This window comes from Palaemon carinicauda, chromosome 20, assembly GCF_036898095.1.
Source record: "Palaemon carinicauda isolate YSFRI2023 chromosome 20, ASM3689809v2, whole genome shotgun sequence".
In the NCBI taxonomy this organism is placed as follows: domain Eukaryota; kingdom Metazoa; phylum Arthropoda; class Malacostraca; order Decapoda; family Palaemonidae; genus Palaemon; species Palaemon carinicauda.
The window spans coordinates 31666797-31688079 of NC_090744.1; the positions used below are offsets into that span (position 1 = coordinate 31666797).

The window sequence follows — 21283 nt, forward strand, 5'->3', positions numbered from 1 at the left end:
TAAGTGGGTTTGTTGGGTTTTATATCCTTTTACATATCTCAAAAGTGTTAAATAATCATGTTTTGGGGGTGTAAGTATGATAGCAGCCACCTGTATGTTTGATTACGACTACTGTAACTTAGAATACGACAGTGAAAGTGGGGTCGCAGGGGGCCGTTAGCCCCCTCGTTAAGTAAGTAGGTAAGGACACGGCTTGTAGGTTAGGCTAAGGGGGAAAGTTTAGCTTAGTTGGTGTCCAATTTTAAACCACACGGGAGGAACTGGCCGCTGATATACAAAGGCTCCATGTTTTGTCCTGTTTTTGCACACCCAAAATCCAAGGTTCCCATTTGTGTCATTTGGGAGGGGGGGTCCATATTGTTAGAACAGCTTATTTTCAGTGGAAATTAAAGTCAAATTTGTTGAAAGTGTATCATTTACTATAGTAGAAGTTCTTTTCTCTTAGAAATGTTTTCCTGTATTTTTCAATATTAAACTTAGCCGGTGATTATATAAGCTGCAACTCTGTTGCTCGACAGAAAACTCTACGTTAAAAATCCGCCAGCGATCGCAATGCAGGTAGGGGGTGTACTTCAACAGCGCCATCTGTCGTGCAGGTACTCAGTACTCAATGTAAACACAGAACTCAATTTTCTCTCTGTCGGGCTACCGGCAAGACCTACTAATTCGCTGTTACTAACTGGATTTGTTTTCACAACTATTTGGTGAAGTACACTATTCTAGTTTTGAGCTTTCGCTATGCAGGTGTTTTATCTTCATCTCAAAACTTGAACTCGTTTTGGATAGATTTAATTATGGTGACAAAGAGAGTATGGACTCTCTTTCACTTTTAAATGGCCGACCCTTCCCTTAGACGGAAGTGTGTTTAGGTTTTTAGTAATTTTGCTTAACACGTTATAGATCTATATATTTTATATCTCTCCGCCTTTATTAGGCCTCTTCGATTAACTTTCCATTTATTATAAACATATAAAAATAAATTTTTATGTTTTGTTTATATGCGACCTTTCCTGATAGTAGGCGGTCCTAACTTGGAACCGAAGTTAATCAACGTTGAGCCCGTTATATCGTATTTAGCCTTTAAAGAATTTAAAACTTTTTAAATTTAATGTTTTATGAAAGAATTTCTTTGATAGTCTTCGTACTGTTTTCAAAGATGAACTAACGTTTAGTTGTTGACGTTCAGGACGTTCAACATGCGCTCTATCGTTACGATAGAGAGAGAGAGTGTATCACGGTTTCACTTTGCAGTAAGAGTAAATCGATTCTGACGTTTTGTTCATTCTTTCTTAGCTTAAATGTTTTAAATTCTAAATTAAAGGAACTTTTTATTTGGAAAACCTTTCAGTTTTTTCCTTTAGTCAAATAACATGTTTTTTTGACGATATATAATTGGGCTCTTCTCTTAGGTGCGAAATCAAGAGAGAAAGAGAGAGAGAGATAGAGACGGAGGGAGAGAGAGGAGAGAAAACGTTCCGTTCAAGCGGGTAACGTTGTTCTCGTGTTACTCTCGTCCCTAGTCTCTGTACGGGGAGGAAGGTAAAACATTTCTAGGGTTTTATTCTTGTCCCCAGGCTATGTGCGGTGAGAGATTGTAAACGTAGTTTATTTGAACTAGTGTTTAGTCTCTTTCCCAGCCACTGAATTTTTTATCTTTATATATGTTTTCTGTTTTTTGCTAGTATTAATGAGCTGCATTATACGACTGATTTCGCAATTACTACCTTTTAATGAAGGGTAGAATTGCGTGTTTCAGGTAGAAATCAGTAAAAGTTTCGATTTCAGTGAAATAAGTGCAAAACAGAAAATCGATAAAGTGATATGCGCAAAGTGTTACAGTGTTGCGTCCGAGGGTTCGTCTGTACGTGCCTGTCGTTCACCTAGTCCGGGACCTCTTGCAAGCTCCCAAGCCCAGGGGAGAAGTAATGTCGAACGACTTATGGGTTCGAGAGGCCTTGATCAACGAACAGACGTTTTTCCCTCCGTGGTTTCGGGCGTATCTACCCAAGATCGCCCCACCCACACAAAGACGAGAGAGCCCATTTATTTCTCGTCTGTGGAAGAGGTTTCTCGTAAGAAACCATGGACCAAGGTCTCGCGGCTTATTAAGCGCAAGTCGGTCCCTTCCGCGCAAGTCCAACGGCCCAGTTGTAGCCACTGGGTCAGTTCGGACTCGCTGCAGTCTTCCGACGACTGCTCACCTCCTAAGAGAGGCAAAGCGGTACCGCATCAGGCAGTCACACCGTCTGTTGCCGCACCTGCTCTTGTAGACCCTAAGTGGTCTTTGCTGCAGACCATGCAGTCTCAGTTAACGTCATTGATGCAGGACTTTCGTGCGGAGAAGGTTGACACCAACCTCTAGCCTACAACCAACCACGGTTGTGCGTCCTGTGGACGCTGAGGCGACCTTCTGCCGCACTCCAGCTGAGAGAGTCCCGCCACCCATGCGTTCCAGTGTACCCTGCCAGCCGCATGTTGATGTTCAGCGACGCACGGAACCTTCCGTTGACGTTCGCGAGGTACAACAACAGTCTAAGTTGTTTTGTTTTGACGCGGTGCGTCAACCTCCGCATTCTAGAGTTGTTTTGACTGCTCAGTCTAGACAGTCAAAGCAGTCTCGAGTGGACACTGTACGTCCTCACGCACCTGTTGTGGTTGACAGTTCAGTTGTTGACAGTTCACAGACTGTCAAGCAGTTACATGACGTTGCCTTCTGGTCTGCTACTAATGCTCCAGTGAGAGACTCACTGAGGTAACCTAGCTTTTATCGGACAAGGTTCCTGTAGATGAGGAAGTTGCTGTTCTCCCTCCTACTGATATTCCCTTGAGGACTTTGTCAGATGGAGAGGAGCCTTAAGCTGCTTAGCCTCCTATGGACTTTAATTAAATCATGATGAATTTTTTTTAAGGATCTTCGTCCGGATCTTGTAACTGCTGCTCCTCGTTCGCCTAAACGTCAGAACTTACACTAGGCCTAGCTACTTCGAAGCCGTTGTTTTTAAGCTAGTGCTCTCTCGCTCTCCTAGAGAGCGTTACGTTGGCTAGGCGACTGGTTTTTGCACCAGGAGGAGTTTTTAGGGATACAGCCTTTGATTTCCCTTCTTTTAAACTGGCTTATAGAGCGAGAGTCTGATATGACACGAGAGAAGTTCTCAGCTTGGGAGTTCATGCCTCTGCCCAGATAGACTTCTCAATTCTGGTAGACTCGCCCTGGCGCCTAGCCAGGAGACGCTCCAAGTTGTTTACAGGTTAACTTCTCAGCTTTTGTCAAGCCTTTGAAGTTTTGCTGTACTATTATGTCACACATAACAAGGCTTTCAGGGATGGTAAACGGTTCCGCCTCAGTCGCTAACCCCGTCTGTTGCCACACCTGCTCCCGTAGACCCTAAATGGGCTTTGCTGCAAGCCATGCAGTCCAAGCTTGCGTCCTTGATAGAGGACTTAAATGCGGAGAAGAACCTTCTGGCCAACAACCTTCCAACCGGTCGGTTGTGCGCCCTGTTGACGCTGAGGTAACCTACTCGCGTCTGCCAGTTGAGGTGGTTCCTCCTTCTGGCCAACAACTTTCCAACCGGTCGGTTGTGCGCCCTGTTGACGCTGAGGTAACCTACTCGCGTCTGCCAGTTGAGGTGGTTCCTCCTTCTGGCCAACAACCTTCCAACCGGTCGGTTGTGCGCCCTGTTGACACTGAGGTAACCTACTCGCGTCTGCCCGTTGAGGTGGTTCCTCCACCGATGCGACCCAGTGTGGGTTGCCAGTCGCACGTTGACGTTAAGCGACGCTCGGAGGTGGTTGTTGACGTTCAGGACGTTCAACAACCAGAAGAGGTGACTTGTTGTGACGCAGTGCGTCAACCTCAGCAACCCGGTAGGGTGTAGACTGCACAACCCAGACGGTCTAGACAGTTTCGGGTTGACGCTGTACTTCCTCGCGCACCCATGGTTGTTGACAGTTCACAGACTGTGCAGCAGTTCCATGATATTGCGTCCGGCTCCGTCACGCATCCACCAGTGCGACCGGATTCAGCGAGTCAGACGTTGCCCACTCCGTTGCCGTTTCCTCATCAGTTTCGGATGAGGAACCCTCTGATGAGGACGTTGCTGAACAAGACGATCAGCCCCCAGCCCTGCTATCCATCCAGAAGATGCTGAAGAAGGAACGCTGCTCAGTCAGGCTGTGGATGAGTCTGGTAGGGACACTGTCATCCGTGGATCAATTTGTGTCACTAGGAAGACTACACCTCCGTCCTCTTCTATACCATCTAGCTTTTCACTGGAAAAAGGACAAGACGCTAGAAGCGGTCTCGATCCCGGTTTCCGGAAAGATAAAGTCTTGTCTGACTTGGTGAAAGGACTATATCAACCTTAGAGAGGGTCTTCCCCTGACTGTTCAGACTCCCAACCACGTTCTCTTCTCGGACGCATCGGACGTAGGCTGGGGTGCGACATTAGACGGTCGGGAATGCTCGGGATTATGGAACTCGAGTCAAAGGACAAAGCATTTCAACTGCAAGGAGCTACTGGCAGTACGTCTGACCTGGAAAAGCTTCAGGTCTCTCCTTCAAGGCAAAGTGGTGGAGGTGAACTCGGACAACACCACGGCTTTGGCGTACATCTCCAAGCAAGGAGGGACCTACTCTCTGACGTTGTACGAGATCGCAAGGGACCTCCTCACCTGGTCAAAAGGTCTAGACATATCACTAGTAACGAGGTTCATCCAAGGCAACTTGAATGTCATGGCAGATTGTCTCAGTCGGAAGGGACAAATAATTCCAACAGAATGGACCCTCCACAAGGATGTATGCAAGAGACTTTGGGCCACCTGGGGCCAGCCAACCATAGATCTCTTCGCAACCTCGATGACCAAGAGGCTCCCAATATTTTGCTCACCAATCCCGGACCCAGCAGCAGTTCATATAGATGCCTTTCTACTAGATTGGTCACATCTAGATCTATATGCATTCCCTCCGTTCAAGATTGTCAACAAGGTACTGCAGAAGTTCGCCTCTCACGAAGGGACAAGGTTGACGCTAGTTGCTTCCCTCTGGCCTGCGAGAGAATGGTTCACCGAGGTACTTCGATGGCTAGTAGACGTTCCCAGAACACTTCCCCTAAGGGTGGACCTTCTACGTCAGCCACGCGTAAAGAAGGTACACCAAGGCCTCCACGCTCTTCGTCTGACTGCCTTCAGACTATCGAAAGACTCTCGAGAGCTAGAGGCTTTTCGAAGGAGGCAGCCAGAGCGATTGCTAGAGCAAGGAGAACATCCACCCTTAGAGTCTACCAATCGAAGTGGGAAATCTTCCGAAACTGGTGCAAGTCAGTATCCGTATCCTCGACCAGTACCTCGGTAACTCAAATAGCTGACTTCCTCTTATATCTGAGGAAAGAACGATCTCTTTCAGCTCCCACTATCAAGGGTTACAGAAGCATGTTGGCATCAGTCTTCCGTCACAGAGGCTTAGATCTTTCCAACAATAAAGATCTACAGGACCTCCTTAAGTCTTTTGAGACCACGAAGGAGCGCCGTTTGGTTACACCTGGTTGGAATTTAGACGTGGTACTAAGATTCCTTATGTCAGACAGGTTCGAACCGCTACAATCAGCCTCCCTGAAAGATCTCACCTTAAAGACTCTTTTCCTGGTATGCTTAGCCACAGCTAAAAGAGTCAGTGAGATTCATGCCTTCAGCAAGAACATCGGATTCTCATCCGAAACGGCTACATGTTCTTCAACTTGGTTTTCTAGCCAAAAACGAGCTGCCTTCTCGGCCTTGGCCAATATCGTTCGATATTCCAAACTTATCATATGGTTGGAAATGAACTAGAAAGAGTCTTATGTCCTGTAAGAGCTCTTAAGTTCTATTTAAAACGAACTAAACTTTTACGAGGCCCGTCTGAAGCTTTATGGTGTTCAGTTAAGAAACCATCTTTGCCTATGTCAAAGAATGCTTTATCCTATTTTATCAGACTGTTAATACGAGAAGCTCATTCCCATCTGAATGAGGAAGACCAAGCTTTGCTGAAGGTAAGGACACACGAAGTTAGAGCTGTCGCAACTTCCGTGGCCTTTAAACAAAATAGATCTCTGCAAAGTATAATCGACGCAACCTATTGGAAAAGCAAGTCAGTGTTCGCGTCTTTTTATCTTAAGAATGTCCAGTCTCTTTACGAGAACTGCTACACTCTGGGACCATTCGTAGCAACGAGTGCAGTAGTGGGTGAGGGCTCAACCACTACAATTCCCTAATTCCATAACCTTTTTAATCTTTCTCTTGAAATGTTTTATTATTGTTTTTGGGTTGTCCGGAAGGCTAAGAAGCCTTTCGCATCCTACTTGATTTGGCGGGTGGTCAAAGTCATTTCTTGAGAAGCGCCTAGATTAGAGGTTTTGATGAGGTCCTGTTGTATGGGTTGCAACCCTTGATACTTCAGATCCTAGGGGTCGCTCAGCATCCTAAGAGGATCGCGAGGCTCCGTAAGGAAGACGTACTTAAAAAGGCAGAGTAATTGTTCAAGTCGACTTCCTTACCAGGTACTTATTTATTTTATGTTTGTTATTTTGAATAACTGCTAAAATGAAATAAAAAAATCCTTAGCTCATAATAATGTAAACAATTATTGCTGGTCTCTACCCACCCCCCTGGGTGTGAATCAGCTTATATAATCACCGGCTAAGTTTAATATTGAAAAATGTTATTTTTATAATAAAATAAATTTTTGAATATACTTACCCGGTGATTATATATTAAAGGACCCTCCCTTCCTCCCCAATAGAGACCCAGTGGACCGAGGAGAAAATTGAGTTCTGTGTTTACATTGAGTACTGAGTACCTGCACGACAGATGGCGCTGTTGAAGTACACCCCCTACCTGCATTGCGATCGCTGGCGGATTTTTAACGTAGAGTTTTCTGTCGAGCAACAGAGTTGCAGCTTATATAATCACCGGGTAAGTATATTCAAAAATTTATTTTATTATAAAAATAACATTTTTCTATAAATTTACCAAATTTTATTCCCGAAAATACTTGCCCACTCTGCCAACGCATGTAGTGCAACGTGTACTACTTGCCAGAACAGAGAGCAAGGAGACGATGTTAATGTTGTTACTCTTCCTGAAATATTTTATTTTCCTTTTTTCCTTTCCTCACTGAGCTATTTTCCCTGTTGGTGCCCCTGGGCTTATAGCATCCTGCTATTCAAACTAGGGTTGTAGCTTAGCAAGTAATAATAATGATAATAATAATAAAGTGAGCCATGATGGAGCAGAAAACTAATTGAATAACTAGTGTTATTTTGTTGACCGTCATACTCATAAATACACTTATAAGTGGTGGTGGCAACGGACTATGGTAGGAAAGCTTGTCATATTCTATCCGAGCAGCAGGCCTGGTGACCCAACAATCTATGTTACGTACCCAGAACGATTTCCAACAGTTAAAGGCATCAGAATTGTTCAAAACCTGTAAGTATAATAGTAGTGATCGTAACAGTGACTTCCTTCCAAGCCAGCTAACATCAAAGATCAGTTGCATAAAAAGGATGATAGCATCTCATTAGTAGTGAGGGTAGGTGATGGGGCAAAATAATTATGTGATAGTGAAAACAGCTATGGTTGGTCACTTGGAAAGTGATTATGTATTCAAATCAGGATATAATGATATAGAAAATGGGAAATTAATATGCAAAGACAATGGAAATATGAATATCTTTTTTATTATTGGTTTTCTAGTACTGTATATGCAATGGAGTCTGAAGTAAAAGTGTTTCAAGAGCTCTATTCAGTTGTCTGTTCCAGACTTTGGAGATAGGGCTCAAAATCAGACTTAAGATTGTAATTGTTTGGCCTTTCGATACGAAGAGTGAGCAACAGCCAGTCTGAAAAGTGTTGTATTTTTGGAAGAAGTGACTGGAAGGAGCATGCTGAGTGGTCATGAATTAAGGTGTAGACTTATGGAAAATCAGTCAGAAATTAAACTCATAACTGAAGAGAATGGAAGTAAATTTTTTCCAATCTGATAAAGGGAAAATATGCCATAAAATGAAATATTTTAACGATGGCAATATCTTACCTGGTCCAATTTGAACAAATGCACTGATCCCTAGTACAGTACTTTGATTTATTTCCCATATGGACTCTATAAGAGTTTCACTTAATTTGAGGCTACGGTTGTGTAATGTTTTTGGATCTGCAGTTTTCATTTTGGGAAGTAGTGATATAAATTTACAGCTCTTGCTTTATTAAAGCTTACCGTTTACTGGAAATTGCATTCCCAAGATTTCGGTCATTTTTTTCTGTTTGGAAATTAAATTGAGAAAATGCTATATTATTTTCTTTATTTATATACAATGTATATTGTTTTATATGATTTTAGCTTGCCCTTGAAACATTCTTATATGCTGTATATAATACAAATTAAATTTTTTTTACAGTTTCGAAACCAGTATGACAACGATGTCACCGTGTGGTCACCACAGGGTCGTCTTCACCAGGTAAGTTTTTACTGCATGAGTTGGTTCTATTTTTTATGCATTTTATGATATATGTACTGAAATGGTTTACTACTCTTGATGATTTAAGGTCCATATTCCTTTTAGAATAAATCCTTTTTTTAAATTGCAGACCTGAGTCCTTAAAATAAATTCTTTTCTTAACCACCATTTATAGTCCTTAGGCGAAGTTATAGTGGCTAGATTAGGGTAGGTTAGCCTATCATAACCCTCAGTCAACATCTAAATTCTACAACCGCCCCATTGGTGACATATGTTTAATTTTGATATTCACGTTTGTATAGCTAGGAGAGCTTATTTGTTCTTACATGAATACAAAGCTTGGCTGGAACTTCAACTGTTAAAATTTTTAACAAGGTATTGGTAGTTACTGGGTGGTAGCGTGGATTCCCCCCCCCCCCCCCCAGCCCCCAACTAGTAAATTACAGATGAACTCCCAGCAGTGTCAATGGGCCTTTTTTAATTTTTGGTTTTTCTTCATTTTTATGGTTAGCAGTTCATTGTGTGTAAGGGAATTTAAGGAAGATGAAATGTTTTGCAGCTTTCCCAATAACAGTAACTTACTGACAGTTTCTGTGTAACTGCAGGTACAGTATACATTTTTCGTTCATGTTAACAGCATTCCTGTTGCTGTTTATTCCCTCGCTTATGTGCAGTAGTGATGACAAAGGCATCGAAACTCAGGTATGAAATGTCATTGCACAATGTCGAATTGTAGATAGGAGAACTAAAGGTATTCCTTCACCTCTGTCGCATCCTCTTCACTAAGTGCTGACAGCATTTATCGGACTTAGAGCCCACTGCTGGTTGGAATGAAAAAGGACGTCGCCCCTCTTTTTCCTCTTTTATACATTGACTGTAGTACTTTTAAAACCAATCAATAGTACATAGTCACATAAGTGTCTCGTATTGTTTCTTTCACCATGGAAGCTACTTTATGCCAGCCCATTAGTGCGATACTAGGCATTAGCATGCTACTCATCTAACCTGTGCTTAATGTGCGGGAGCACCACTCCTCTTGTTCACAGTCACATGCATATACTTGAGCGCTACCACATCTAATCAAGGTGTTCTTCACACCTGCTCGTGATCGTGTCCTCTTAAAGCGGCACTACTTCACCTGTTCGGTAGCACCCATCTATGGAAGCGCCACCTTTCATGCTCGGTAATACGCAAAACAACTGACAATGGAAAGGCCGCTTTACCTGCTCGCGAATGTGCCCCACTAACGAAGCGTCTCCTCACCTATTTGTGCTAGCTCTGATTCATGTGACTTGAAGCATTTACACTACATGCTCCCGCACACCCCCAAGAGGGGATGCACCTTTCTATTCGTACTCATTCATCGTACTTAGACCATTCACATCTTTGCATGCTTCTATCTATTCGCACATAAGCCCACTTTCCTATGGGCTGCCTGTCATTTGATCGTGAGTACTACCCCACTTTCGCCCTCCCCCACTTGGCACATTCTATTCGTACTCATTCTTTGGACTTTGGCCATTCACATCTTTGCAACCTTCTATCTATTTGCACATAAGCTGACTTACCTATGGGCTGCCTATCATGTGATCGTGAGTACTCCCCCACTTGGCACTCCCTCAGCTGCTCTTGATGTCACACCATTTTGTGCTCAGGTGCGCTGTACTGCTGGCATGCAATCTCCAAATCAAGAACGCTCAACTGTTCACACGGCCTGTCTAAAATGCTACGCTGATTGAATGAGAGCTCACATTTGCCTTCTAGCAAGGCGAGAAACTTGATTGTTTCTTGTTCCCCAGTGAATTTTGTGAGGTGAGAGAATGCTTACGAGGAACATTCCTTCCCTAAAGTTACTTGTCAGTATGGGATGCAAGTGCTTACACGCCAGTTACCTATGGTCACTACCAGTAGGAGTAGGGTCATCACCCTTCTCTTCCTTTCCCGCACGAGTGTACTCTAGCTTTCGGAAGAGGTAGGAGAAAAGAGCTGTACCAAAAGTTGTTCCTTTGTGAACAGTCATCGGTACACACTTTGCCAACCATGGTTGGTCTTGTACCAAATGCTACCGCTAAACTGGATGGGAGAAGACCTTGTGTGAATAGGTCAAATCAACGTACAGTACCTACTTGTCTCCAATGGTCTTGGAGTACATGAGGGTGACACATTACATGATCATACCCAATGCTAAGTGTTTTGCGCCAAAGAGTGTACCCAGCTCTGAGTGGATCAGGATACAAATGATCACACACGTGTTTCTAGCACTCGGTTTCATGCGAGATCTTGTTTTTCCGACAGGGAAGAGGGTCGCTCACTTGCCTGAGTGAGTCGTATACAGAGTACAGCATGTTCTGAGAGCTTAAGTACCAAAAATTCTTACGTATTTCCCCCAAGGAAATTTTCTGTTACAAGGTTCATGTATTCACTTTGCTTGCTTGATGCTACATGATCCGACACTCAGAACTTCTGGCATCTGCTTTGCTCTTGCTCTTCCATTATATATTACAATGGAAGAGGACTCTTGGGTCATTCGCATCTCGTGTACAGGCTACAAGATATTACTGGTATGCGAGCGAGTTTTCTTGTGCCTGCCCGTTTGTGTTTCATCTTTAGGGGAACATTGCCTTGCACTTGCTCTCCACAATTGCCGTTTTCTCCTGTGGGATCGACCGTCCTCTACAATTGGTTACTATGATTAGGAATTCTACAATCACCTACTGTACTGCGATTGGGAACTATGATCATTTACCGCTATCTGGAACTCTACGTTTTTGTACATTTATTGAGACCCATATACTGTAATTGGTTTCTGAGGTAGTGAACCTTACAATGGTGTACTGTATAGTAACTGGGAAGCTTTCAATGGGTTACAGAGATTGGGAATTGTGAGATCTGGAACAACATTCGGAGTTTACACTTGTTCCTTCACGTCTCTCTTACTGTAGAATAGGAGGGAGAGAGGAATCACTGAAGCATGTGATGACAAATCTGACATAGTTGCTCAAGTTTTAAGCCATTCCCTCTGTATGGTTTTGTGGGAGAAGCAGCACTGTACCAAAAATCAAACCCTCTGGAAGGGTTTTGGTACGGAGTATGGAAGCTCATGCTTTGAGACCGAGCACGAAAGCTTCTGGTCGAGACGTTGGCAGAAGCCCTCGTCCCTTTTTGCTCCTGTGATGTTCAAGAGATGCTTCAGTGCACTATCGCACATGAACTTCCAGCTTGCCGATACTACTCCTCAATCTAGATCTTCCTATTCTCAAAGATCTATGACTTGGGGTGTCCCAGATGCCAGGAATCTTTTATCTCATAGCATCTTAGTCCCTTGGATTTTTGCAGAACCCCCCATCGCTTGAACCAGAAGAATCCACTTTGACAATAGGGACCCGGATGAAACGAGGACATGATGTCCCAACATCTAAGTCCTTTTTCTTGGAATCCACATACATGGCCAGCCTCCAAGCTACATCACAGTTCAATTGGTAGGCAATCACAGCAATGCACTGCATTACAACTAAGGATTTGTCAAAGGCCAAGTACGAGGAAGTACACTGATTTAATCTGCTATGAAGAAAGCCTTCTTGTTGCACTTTACAGTTGCCCCATGGGCCATTTGAAACCTAGAGAAAAGGAATACAATTACCTCCTACTTCATCAGGCAAGGGAGTCCAAAGAGTTTCGTCCCGTATAGAGTACATTGGTATAAAAGTTGCATCCCGGTTCCTATGGAGGGAACGACATCAGGGCGGTAATGTGGGAAAAGGCGCAAAGATGTGTCCTCATCCACCGATCAGCTAGCACTAAGGGGACAGGCCCTTCGAGGATAATTATTCCAAGATCCCCTTCACACCTTTAGCAAGCACTGAGAAAGAATCTGGTGACCTACAGGTCTAATCAGCTACTCCAGTCTCTTCCTCGTGTTAACAAGTTTAGACAGCTCTCTATTTCTCTCACAACCTTGCCTTTGATGTATAGGTATAGGATGAGAAAAGGCAGAAATGAATTCTGAATTCAGTGACTTCTGCAGTTTCTCTGAAGGAGTACATACTGGTCAGTATGGGTATCAATTGAACATTCCAGACCTGCTTACTGATTACACTCATGGATCAACCAAAACTCACGCCTTACTGGTAGGAACGGAGGTGATGGGAAGGCTGCCGAGAAGGTTTATGGACTTTTACTGTCTACTCTTACGAATGAAATAATTTGTAATAGTCTATGGGGAATTGGAGACCGATCCTCGATCTTCATGTTCGGTTTTCCAGACTAAATCCAGAAAGGCCATGTCTTACTGCATACATTCCATCATAAGAATGATGACTACTCCATCCTTTTAAACGTGAAGGACATGTACCCTCTGCCTGACAGGAGGTTTTCTCCACTAAGTCTTTTGGGGGAAGTAGCTACCAAATCAAAGCCCTGTGCTTTGGATTGGCTAGCACTCCCCAAGTGTTCACTCACGTTAGTATTTTTTAGCACTTACAATCGCTATTCGTCTACGGATGGGTCTCGGCGATTGCCCCTTTTACACTCCTACAAGGGAATCATTTCAGCATTGAGAGAGATTCTATCTCTTGTCTTGATCAGTGGATTAAGATATGTATCATTAAGTAAAGTTTTTTAGGACTCCCAGACAGAGGGTGGAAGATCTGGGATTACCTTAACATGATAGCTACTGGGGCATCCAGCAAAAATTCATAGCAAGGCTTAGTTTCTCACCATCACTCGTATTTGCCATGCAGTAAGATAAGAAACTTTTAAGATTCTCTCAGTCGCACACTGTCCCCGAAGTTTGAAGATACCTTCCAACATCTCTGTGAATCCTAGATACTTATGCCTTTCCAGCCTTTTTTCCCTGTCTCTTTAGTTACAGTACTTAGCAGTTGGTAGAATATATGGAGACTTAGAAAGATCTGATCGCTCCTTAGCAGTCCCAGGTCATATGGTAAAGATACCACTCAGTCCCTGATCCAAGTCTTAAACTTAGATTCACATTTGGACTCTTCAAGCAAATCAACTAAGACTTCAGGAGGTGAGAAGTCACAGTCTTTACCTCCTAAGAGCTGAAGCCACTTTGAGCATTTCCACGAGTCCTTAGGTCATTTAATTAGACCCACTTGAACTCTTGTTAGGCCTAGTGAAACGAGTAGGAAAATGGCATAAATTGTCCTGTCACTAATCATTCTGATGGATAGAAGATTTCTATCTCCTTGATTCAGCAGTTAATGGCAAGGTCCTAGAATCCAAGCAGCCATGATTTCAATTCTTCAATGAGATAGCAGAGCAAGAATGACTAACCTTCCTGTTCATGGGGAGACGCCAAGACACTTCATTCATTACGGAGGGAATGAGAGATCCTGAAATGCTGTTTTGTTCTGGCTTCATGGGACCAGTAATACACACTTTCCCACGAGGGACCTACCCCGAACTCAATCACACGAAGCCAGATTACCCGGATATACCCTATCCTATAGGAAGAACCTGTCAGTGGTGCTAGTGCTAAAGGCCGGATTCTGGAAGTGCCAGGCAGTCCTTGCAGCTTCCTATCCATGGGATTATACCTACAAGTTTTCAGATGTATTTTCGTTGTTAACTATGGTAGCTGATCAGCTGGTTTTGAAGCTTATCCAGTTCCCTGTAAAACAAGAAGCATCTTATGTAAGATAACGGTCGCTACATTAGTCTAGGATCAGATGTATAATGTCTGGCCCTTTTCCCCTTTTCCTTTCTATCCCTCTCTGAGGTTGCAAGGGTCGTTCCGTCATTTACTGTATTGGACGTTGAGGGTGACCTTCCATACCGAGCACCTGTTCTATACAAGTCAGCTACAGAAGTATGTCCCCCATCCTCCTCTCGAGGGGCAGGATGGATAGAATGTAGGATACAGACAACTAATTTGCCATACATTGTGACAGGATATACTGTAGATTCTTCCTCAATCGTCTGTCAGCGGACAGAAAACTTAGCCCAACCATGAGAATTTATTCTCAAGTGTTGAGAGATGGTAAGAATCAACACTCCTGCACCACTGTCAGGTCAGTGTGTTGACATCCGTGACTTTTAAACCATCCAGTTTGATTTTATTGCCTTCCTTCCCTCCAAAATATGTCTTCAATTAAAGGACCAGGGTTTGTATTCTCTCCATGGAAGACAAAATAACAAATTTTAAAAGTAATTTGTATTTTTCCTAAGTATATAAACGTGAGTCCTAGTTTCATTTCCTGCCAAGGTGAAGGTCAAAGGGACCACTCAGCGTACAGTACTGGCTTGCGGGCGGCCCTTCTCCAACACCCACCAGTAACTACTGACTCCTCATTATAAATTGTATCAGCCAAAATTCCAGCCAAGCTGAAAGCATAATCCTTTTAAAGGACTTGTGCTTGTACAGTTAGGAAAAATACAAATTACTTTTAAAATTTGTGATATATTTGTTCTATATTTAACTGGCCATGTTATTTTCTATGCTTTCATATGTTCAACCTTATATCAGATTTGGTGCCTATTATTTTCCAGGTTGAATATGCCATGGAAGCTGTGAAACAAGGTTCAGCCACAGTAGGTGTCAAGAGCACAAGCCATGCAGTTCTTGTAGCCTTGAAGAGAGCATCTTCAGAGCTGGCCGCACATCAAAAAAAGATAATGCCCATTGACGAGCATATTGCCGTCTCTATTTCAGGTGAGAGGAATATTTCAAAGGAGCGTATCCCTTCTTACAAGTTTTATTGAATTGCCTTTTTGTTTAGTCAGGGGACCATCCGTTAGTGATCCAAATAAGGCCTAAGAAAATAAACTTCATAAACTTGAAAGATGGAAATTGAATAGCTAAAAATGCCAGTGCCTAATAGGTGGAAATGCTTATTGTTCCCCTACTAATGAGTTTGTGTTAATCCTTTTCAAATAACATAAGAATTATGAGTATGTATTGTGCTTGATTTCTTAAATGGCAAGTTAAAGGAAAAATATTTGAAATTGGTTTAGTTCAACTTAAGTAGCTTTTTTTTTTTTTTTCTTGTAGTACTGTATAACGTAAGTGATTTTAACCATTTGAATTTTCCTTTTTTCAAATAGGTCTCACTGCAGATGCTCGAGTGTTGTCGAGATTTATGCGCACTGAGTGCCTGAATGAGCACTTCAGTCATAATCAGACTCTGTCGTTAAATAAATTAATGGAGCGGGTGGGAACTAAAATGCAGGTTGCTACTCAGCGGTACGATAAAAGACCATATGGTGTTGGTCTCCTGCTTGCAGGTTATGATGTAAGTAATGTTTTATTACAGTACTTTTTTCTAGATTATGGTTTCTCACAGGAAGCACAATAGTATTATTATTATTACTACTACTTCTAGCTAATCTACAACCCTAGTTGAAAGAGCAGAATGCTATAAGCTCAAGGACTCTAACAGGAAAAATAGTCAAGTGAAGAAAAGAAACAGATAAGATTGTGTGCCTGAGTGTACCCTCAAACAATTGTGGCTGCTTGTCTTTCACACCTAAGCCTTTATTTAATATCTTCTAAATTGTTAAGGTTAGCTCTTTAGATTGACATATCAAGTTCTAAATTGAGACGTAATTCTGAAATGGTAATCATTTCACTTTTGAATAGAGCAATGCATTTAGATTGGCTGAGGTTCTTGGGAAATTTCCTTAGAGTTTGTTGTGATATTTTAATTTGTTTCTTGGCTTTGCTTTTAGCATGAATTGGATCTCAGATGAATTCTTACCAAGATTTTACCTGTAAATTGAATTATGGTTCAGTATCTGTGGTCATTATTACTGTAGTTCCTATTAGCAGAAAATCCATTCTTTCAACCCCATGTAAAAACCTTTTAGAATACAGTACAATGTTGATGAGAAATTCCTCTAATAGTGTCAAGTGAAAATGATTTTTGGTTGATTTGGAGGAAAGAGTAGATGGATTCAACATACTACAGTGTATATTAGTTTAAAATGGAGAGCCGATGGATTAAATGTGTATAATTTAATGTAAATAGTTTTGAGTTCCAGATATAGGTATGCAAATGAAAATCATGTTAGATTCTGAAATATAAAACCCTTACAAAGATTATTTTTTTAATTCTCTCTTCTCTCCTTCTTTTATATAATGAGTGATCTCAATTATACAACATGATGATTTTAACTATTTATTATTAAACTTTACCACTATAGGATTTTGTAGTAATAACTAGGTACACTATATTTTTTTCATTTTTAATGTCAAATTAAGTATTGTAAAGTCATCAATAATCATGATTCTGATATGTTTGTACTTTTTTTTTCAAGAATTTTGCATTGTTGATCTGATAATTGAATTCCCATTTCAGGAAGATGGTCCTCATGTCTATCAAACTTGCCCATCAGCTAATTACTATGACTGCAAGGCTATGGGTATTGGAGCTCGCTCACAGAGTGCTAGGACTTACTTAGAACGCCACCTGGAGGAATTTCCTGCAGCTACACGAGAAGAACTAATCAGACATGCGCTGCGAGCTCTGCGTGATACTCTTCCAAATGATGTGGAGTTAACAAATAAGGTATGGCTAGTGTCTGGCTCTGGGGGTTTTAATAACTTTTATTTATATATATAAATATATATATGTTCCAACACGAATACTTACCTCGAATTACTTCCTCGGAGGGTCCTTGACCTCTCTCAATCTCGACCAAGATTTCCCGCGCTACCCCCCCTATCTCGCTCCCGATAGTTCCTACCCCCGCCGCCAGGATAACTCCTGCGGCCCGGATTAGGGCAGGTCACTGCTTTTCCCGGGTCAGGATCTCATTAAGTCCTTGGTCGTGAGATGCGAAACATCTCACTCTCTCGCTTAAACTCTCGATCCTTTGGCGCGTTGTGATCCCACGTGTTCCCAGTGTACGGACTTGTGTTTTTTCTGCGATAGTGCGTTTTTGCAAAGTGTTCTCAGTCCGTTCCCCTTGAGTTATCCAGGGTTTCTGTAACTCGTTAGTGTTGACCTTCGTGTGCGAACGATGGAGAACGTGCGTTGTTGTCCTGGTCCTAGAGCAGGAAAGTCGTGTGGGGCTTTCCTCTCTAAACCAGAAGTGGACCCGCATTCCCTTTGTTCCACGTGCAGGGGTAAAGTTTGTTCCTCCTCGGACACGTGTCCCGAGTGCGTGAGTTGGGACGGCATTCAGTGGGTACGGTATAGTACAAAGAAAAAGAAGTTGTCTAAGCGTTCCCCCAAGAAAGTGAGTGGCGTGTCCTCCTTACAGTCGGTCAGTGATCGGTCCGACGAAGCCTCGGCCTCTCCGTCTCCTTCGCAGAGGAGTGGCCAACAAGCCCCCAGTGTGATTGTTAGCCATAGTGTTCTCCCAGGTGAACCCAGTGTAAGGGAGGAACCAAGGGCTGGCCCCTCGGGAGTGAACGGAAGGGCCGCGAGTGTTTCGGGCGAATCGGGCCACGTGGCAGGGGATCACGCTTCCTCAGAAGACCCGGTATGGGGCAGTGTGGCGATCTCAGACTCTCCCCCGCCCTCGTTGGCCGGTGCGTCGGGTTCCCCCCCCGCCAGAAGAGAACCACGCGAGAATTCGTCGCCCGAGTAGCGACGCCTTCGGGTGGAAGTTACCGAAGACTCCAGGGAGGTCACCGCTAAGGATGGACGTATCCCTGGGTCCATGGCCTTCTAGCAGGGACAGAGTGGACTCGGTACCCTCGGTATCTACAGCAGTTCCCGAGGACTTTCTCCAGCATCCTGTCTCGGACGGTCGACGGCGAAGGGCCTCCCCTGCGCATCACTCGAGCAGTCGTTACGTGAGGAACGTGGCACCCTCGGACTCTTCGGAAGCAGACTCATCCTCCGGGGGAGAACGCAGGGAGAAACGGCACCGTAAGAGAGAGCGGACCGATAGTGATCGTTCCCGCTCCAGGTCGAGGTCGCGGCACAGTAGGAAGCGCCCACGCTCTCACTCCCGTAAGTACAAGAGGGAGGTCTCTCCCGGCGGCGGTGAATGGTTCTACGTCCCCCCAGGAGAGTCCAGGAAGCACCGCTCTCCAGACTCTCGGTCCAGTGATCGAGCCTCCAAGTTGTCACTGCCTACATACAACATGGAACCGCTCGACCGGCCACGCAAGAAGGACCTCACTCTCAGGCACAAGTCCTCGAGGCCTTCGGTTCACCCCGCCCGGCGGGAGGAAGCGCGCTTCCGAGAAGACAGCCTGACCGAACCAGCCCAGCTGGGTCGGACGTCGAGCAGGAAGGACCGGTTGCCGGGGTCGGGTCTTCCCACCGGGACCGTGTCCTCCGCGCCCAGAGCCTTGGGCCAGTCGAAAGGCCTCCCGGAGTCGGTGGCACCCGCCCCACGGCGAGACCCAACCGTGTACGGTGCGCCCTACGGTTGCGGGACGGCCTCCCTGGGACCTAGTAGGGAGCGGCCAGTTTACCACCCAAGCACTGCTCCCCTCAGCCAAGCCGATGCCTCGGTCAACGGAGGCGAGGTTTCCCCGTCGGAGGACTCCGCCTACAGAAGAGTGGTAGGCCTCGTCAGAAGGATCCATGGGATTCCGAAACCCTCGGCGACGAAGGTGAATACCTGGAGGTCGAGCCTCTTGAGATATACGCACCGGGACGTCCTTCCGAAGTCCTCTCTGGCCCTGCCTCTCGCCCCAGACCTAGTACTGGGACAGGAGTACATCGATAACTTGGTGGCCAGCACTGCGGAGGCCCCCAAGTCCCAGAGTGCCTCCAAACTCCTCCAGGGTCTTAAACTACAGGCCAAAGTTTATATCCCGGAAGGGCGACGCCCAGGCCCCTGTAGAGTGGACTCAGCCGTGGATATCCTAGGACAAGGCGGCTCGGACGAAAGGGCCAGCTCAGCCCGTGTCCTTCTCGGCCTCTGAAGCAGGCATGATGGAGGAGATGTCGAGGGACATGATTAACGTCTCTTCATGGCTGGACTGGTGGGCCTCCACGTTAGTTAATGTACAGGCCTCCACAGACCCCGACGACCTGGAACAACAAGGTCTCCTGTCAGACCTTCTCACCTCCGGGGGGAAAGCCCTCAAATTTATGGCGTATCAGGCACTCTCCTTGACGGCCAACTGGGTCCTCCGAAAGCGGGACACAGTGCTTTCCAAAGTGTCAAGGAAAATCCCGGACAGACAGGCGCGAGTGATTCGCACCCTACCCCTAGGAGGCGAGTCCCTGTTTCCGTTGAAGGAATTAGAAGTGCTGATGGAGAAGGTGTCCAAGAGGAGAGAAACCAACGTCCCCAAGCAAACATCCTCCAGGAGGCCTCTTATAGGAGGTCAGTCTCGGATAGTGCCGTGACCCCTCAGGCTGTCCCCAGCTCTTCGAGGAGGGACGCCCCCGCCTCCTCCTGGACATCAACTCCTCAGCCCTCCCGCAGGGGAGCTACAGCTTCTGCCAGCTCCTTCAGGTCGGGTTACTCCACCTCGAAGAGGGGCAGATCAGGCCGCCCCTCTAGGAGAAGGTAGAGGGAGAGGCCCCCTACTCCCGCCCAAGCCTCGGGTTGGGGGATGCCTCAGACCCTATTGGCAAGCATGGAAAACGTATGGGGCGGATGCTTGGACGGTGTCCGTCCTGAAAGAAGGCTACAGGATCCCCTTCATAGCGGACTCACCCCCTCTTATTCCAGCCACCCAAACAGAATGGTTAGCTCCCAGGGACCCGTTGAAAAGGGCTACCCTGTAAAAAGAAGTTTCCTCCATGTTGGAAAAGGGAGCCATGGAAGAAGTCCTTCTCCCAGGGCCAGGCTTCTACAGCCGCCTGTTCCTGGTGGAGAAAGCAACGGGGGGGTGGAGACCGGTGATAGACCTGTCGGCCCTCAACAAGTTCGTCAAGAAGATGGACTTCAAGATGGACACCCCAAAATCCGTCCTGATGTCCTTGAGGGAGAAAGATTTTATGATGACGGTTGACCTCAAGGACGCGTACTTCCAAATTCTGGTCCACCCGTCGAGTCGGAAGTTCCTCCGGGTAAAATGGGGCTCCCAGATCCTGCAGTTCCGGACCCTCTGCTTCGGACTGTCGACGGCCCCTCAGGTGTTCACGAGGGTCTTCGCGACAGTCTCAGTATGGGCTCACGAACGAGGTATCCGCCTCATCATGTACCTGGACGACTGGTTGCTTCTTTCCAGTTCAAAGGCCCTCTTGGAAGAGCAAGGAAAGGACCTCCTCCGTTTCTGCAGGAGTCTGGGAATCATTATCAACCTGGAGAAATCGAACCTAACTCCATCCAACAAAATGGGGTACTTGGGGATGACGTTGGACACGGTGCAGGGGAAGGCCTTCCCCTCGGAAGACAGGATACAGAACCTCGTCAAGATCATTCAGCTGTTCCTGTCGGGGCTTCCCAGGAAAGCGAAAGACTGGCAGAGGCTGATAGGCCATCTGGTCTCATTAGAGAAGCTAGTCCCCCAAGGGAAGATACGGCTCAGACCCGTACAATGGAACCTCAAGGCTCTATGATCCCAGACAGGCTCTCAGAAAACATCGATCCCAGTCCTCCCGGACACGAAAGCAGCCTTGAATTGGTGGCGATGCCAGTCGAACTCCCTCAAGGGGATGCCCCTCGGGTCCTGTCCCCCCGAGTTTCTCCTGTTCACGGACGCCTCTAGCCTAGGGTGGGGAGCCCACCTGCGGGAGGAAACAGCAAGCGGGACCTGGTCAGAGACCGAAAAGCATCTCCACATCAACGTCCTAGAGCTAAAAGCAGTACAAAAGGCATGTCTGCACTTTGCAAGTCGGTTGAAGGGAAACACCGTGGCCCTAATGTGCGACAACGCCACGGTGGTAGCCTACATCAAGAAACAAGGGGGC

At 45.3% G+C, this 21283-nt stretch overlaps 2 protein-coding genes across 2 annotated transcripts in view; one reads left to right on the forward strand and one right to left on the reverse strand.

The window, feature by feature from the left end:
• Nucleotides 1-21283, reverse strand: part of LOC137660260 (uncharacterized) — a 284924-nt gene that overhangs the window by 197136 nt on the left and 66505 nt on the right. The gene's annotated exons all lie outside the window — the stretch shown is intronic.
• The window catches only part of LOC137659478 (proteasome subunit alpha type-1-like), a 31521-nt gene that overhangs the window by 972 nt on the left and 9266 nt on the right, over nt 1-21283 (forward strand). The window contains exons 2-5 of the mRNA XM_068394369.1: nt 8433-8492; nt 15003-15165; nt 15558-15745; nt 16811-17020. Of these exons, the coding sequence (XP_068250470.1) occupies nt 8433-8492; nt 15003-15165; nt 15558-15745; nt 16811-17020 (621 nt within the window). The remainder of the gene's footprint in view (nt 1-8432; nt 8493-15002; nt 15166-15557; nt 15746-16810; nt 17021-21283) is intronic.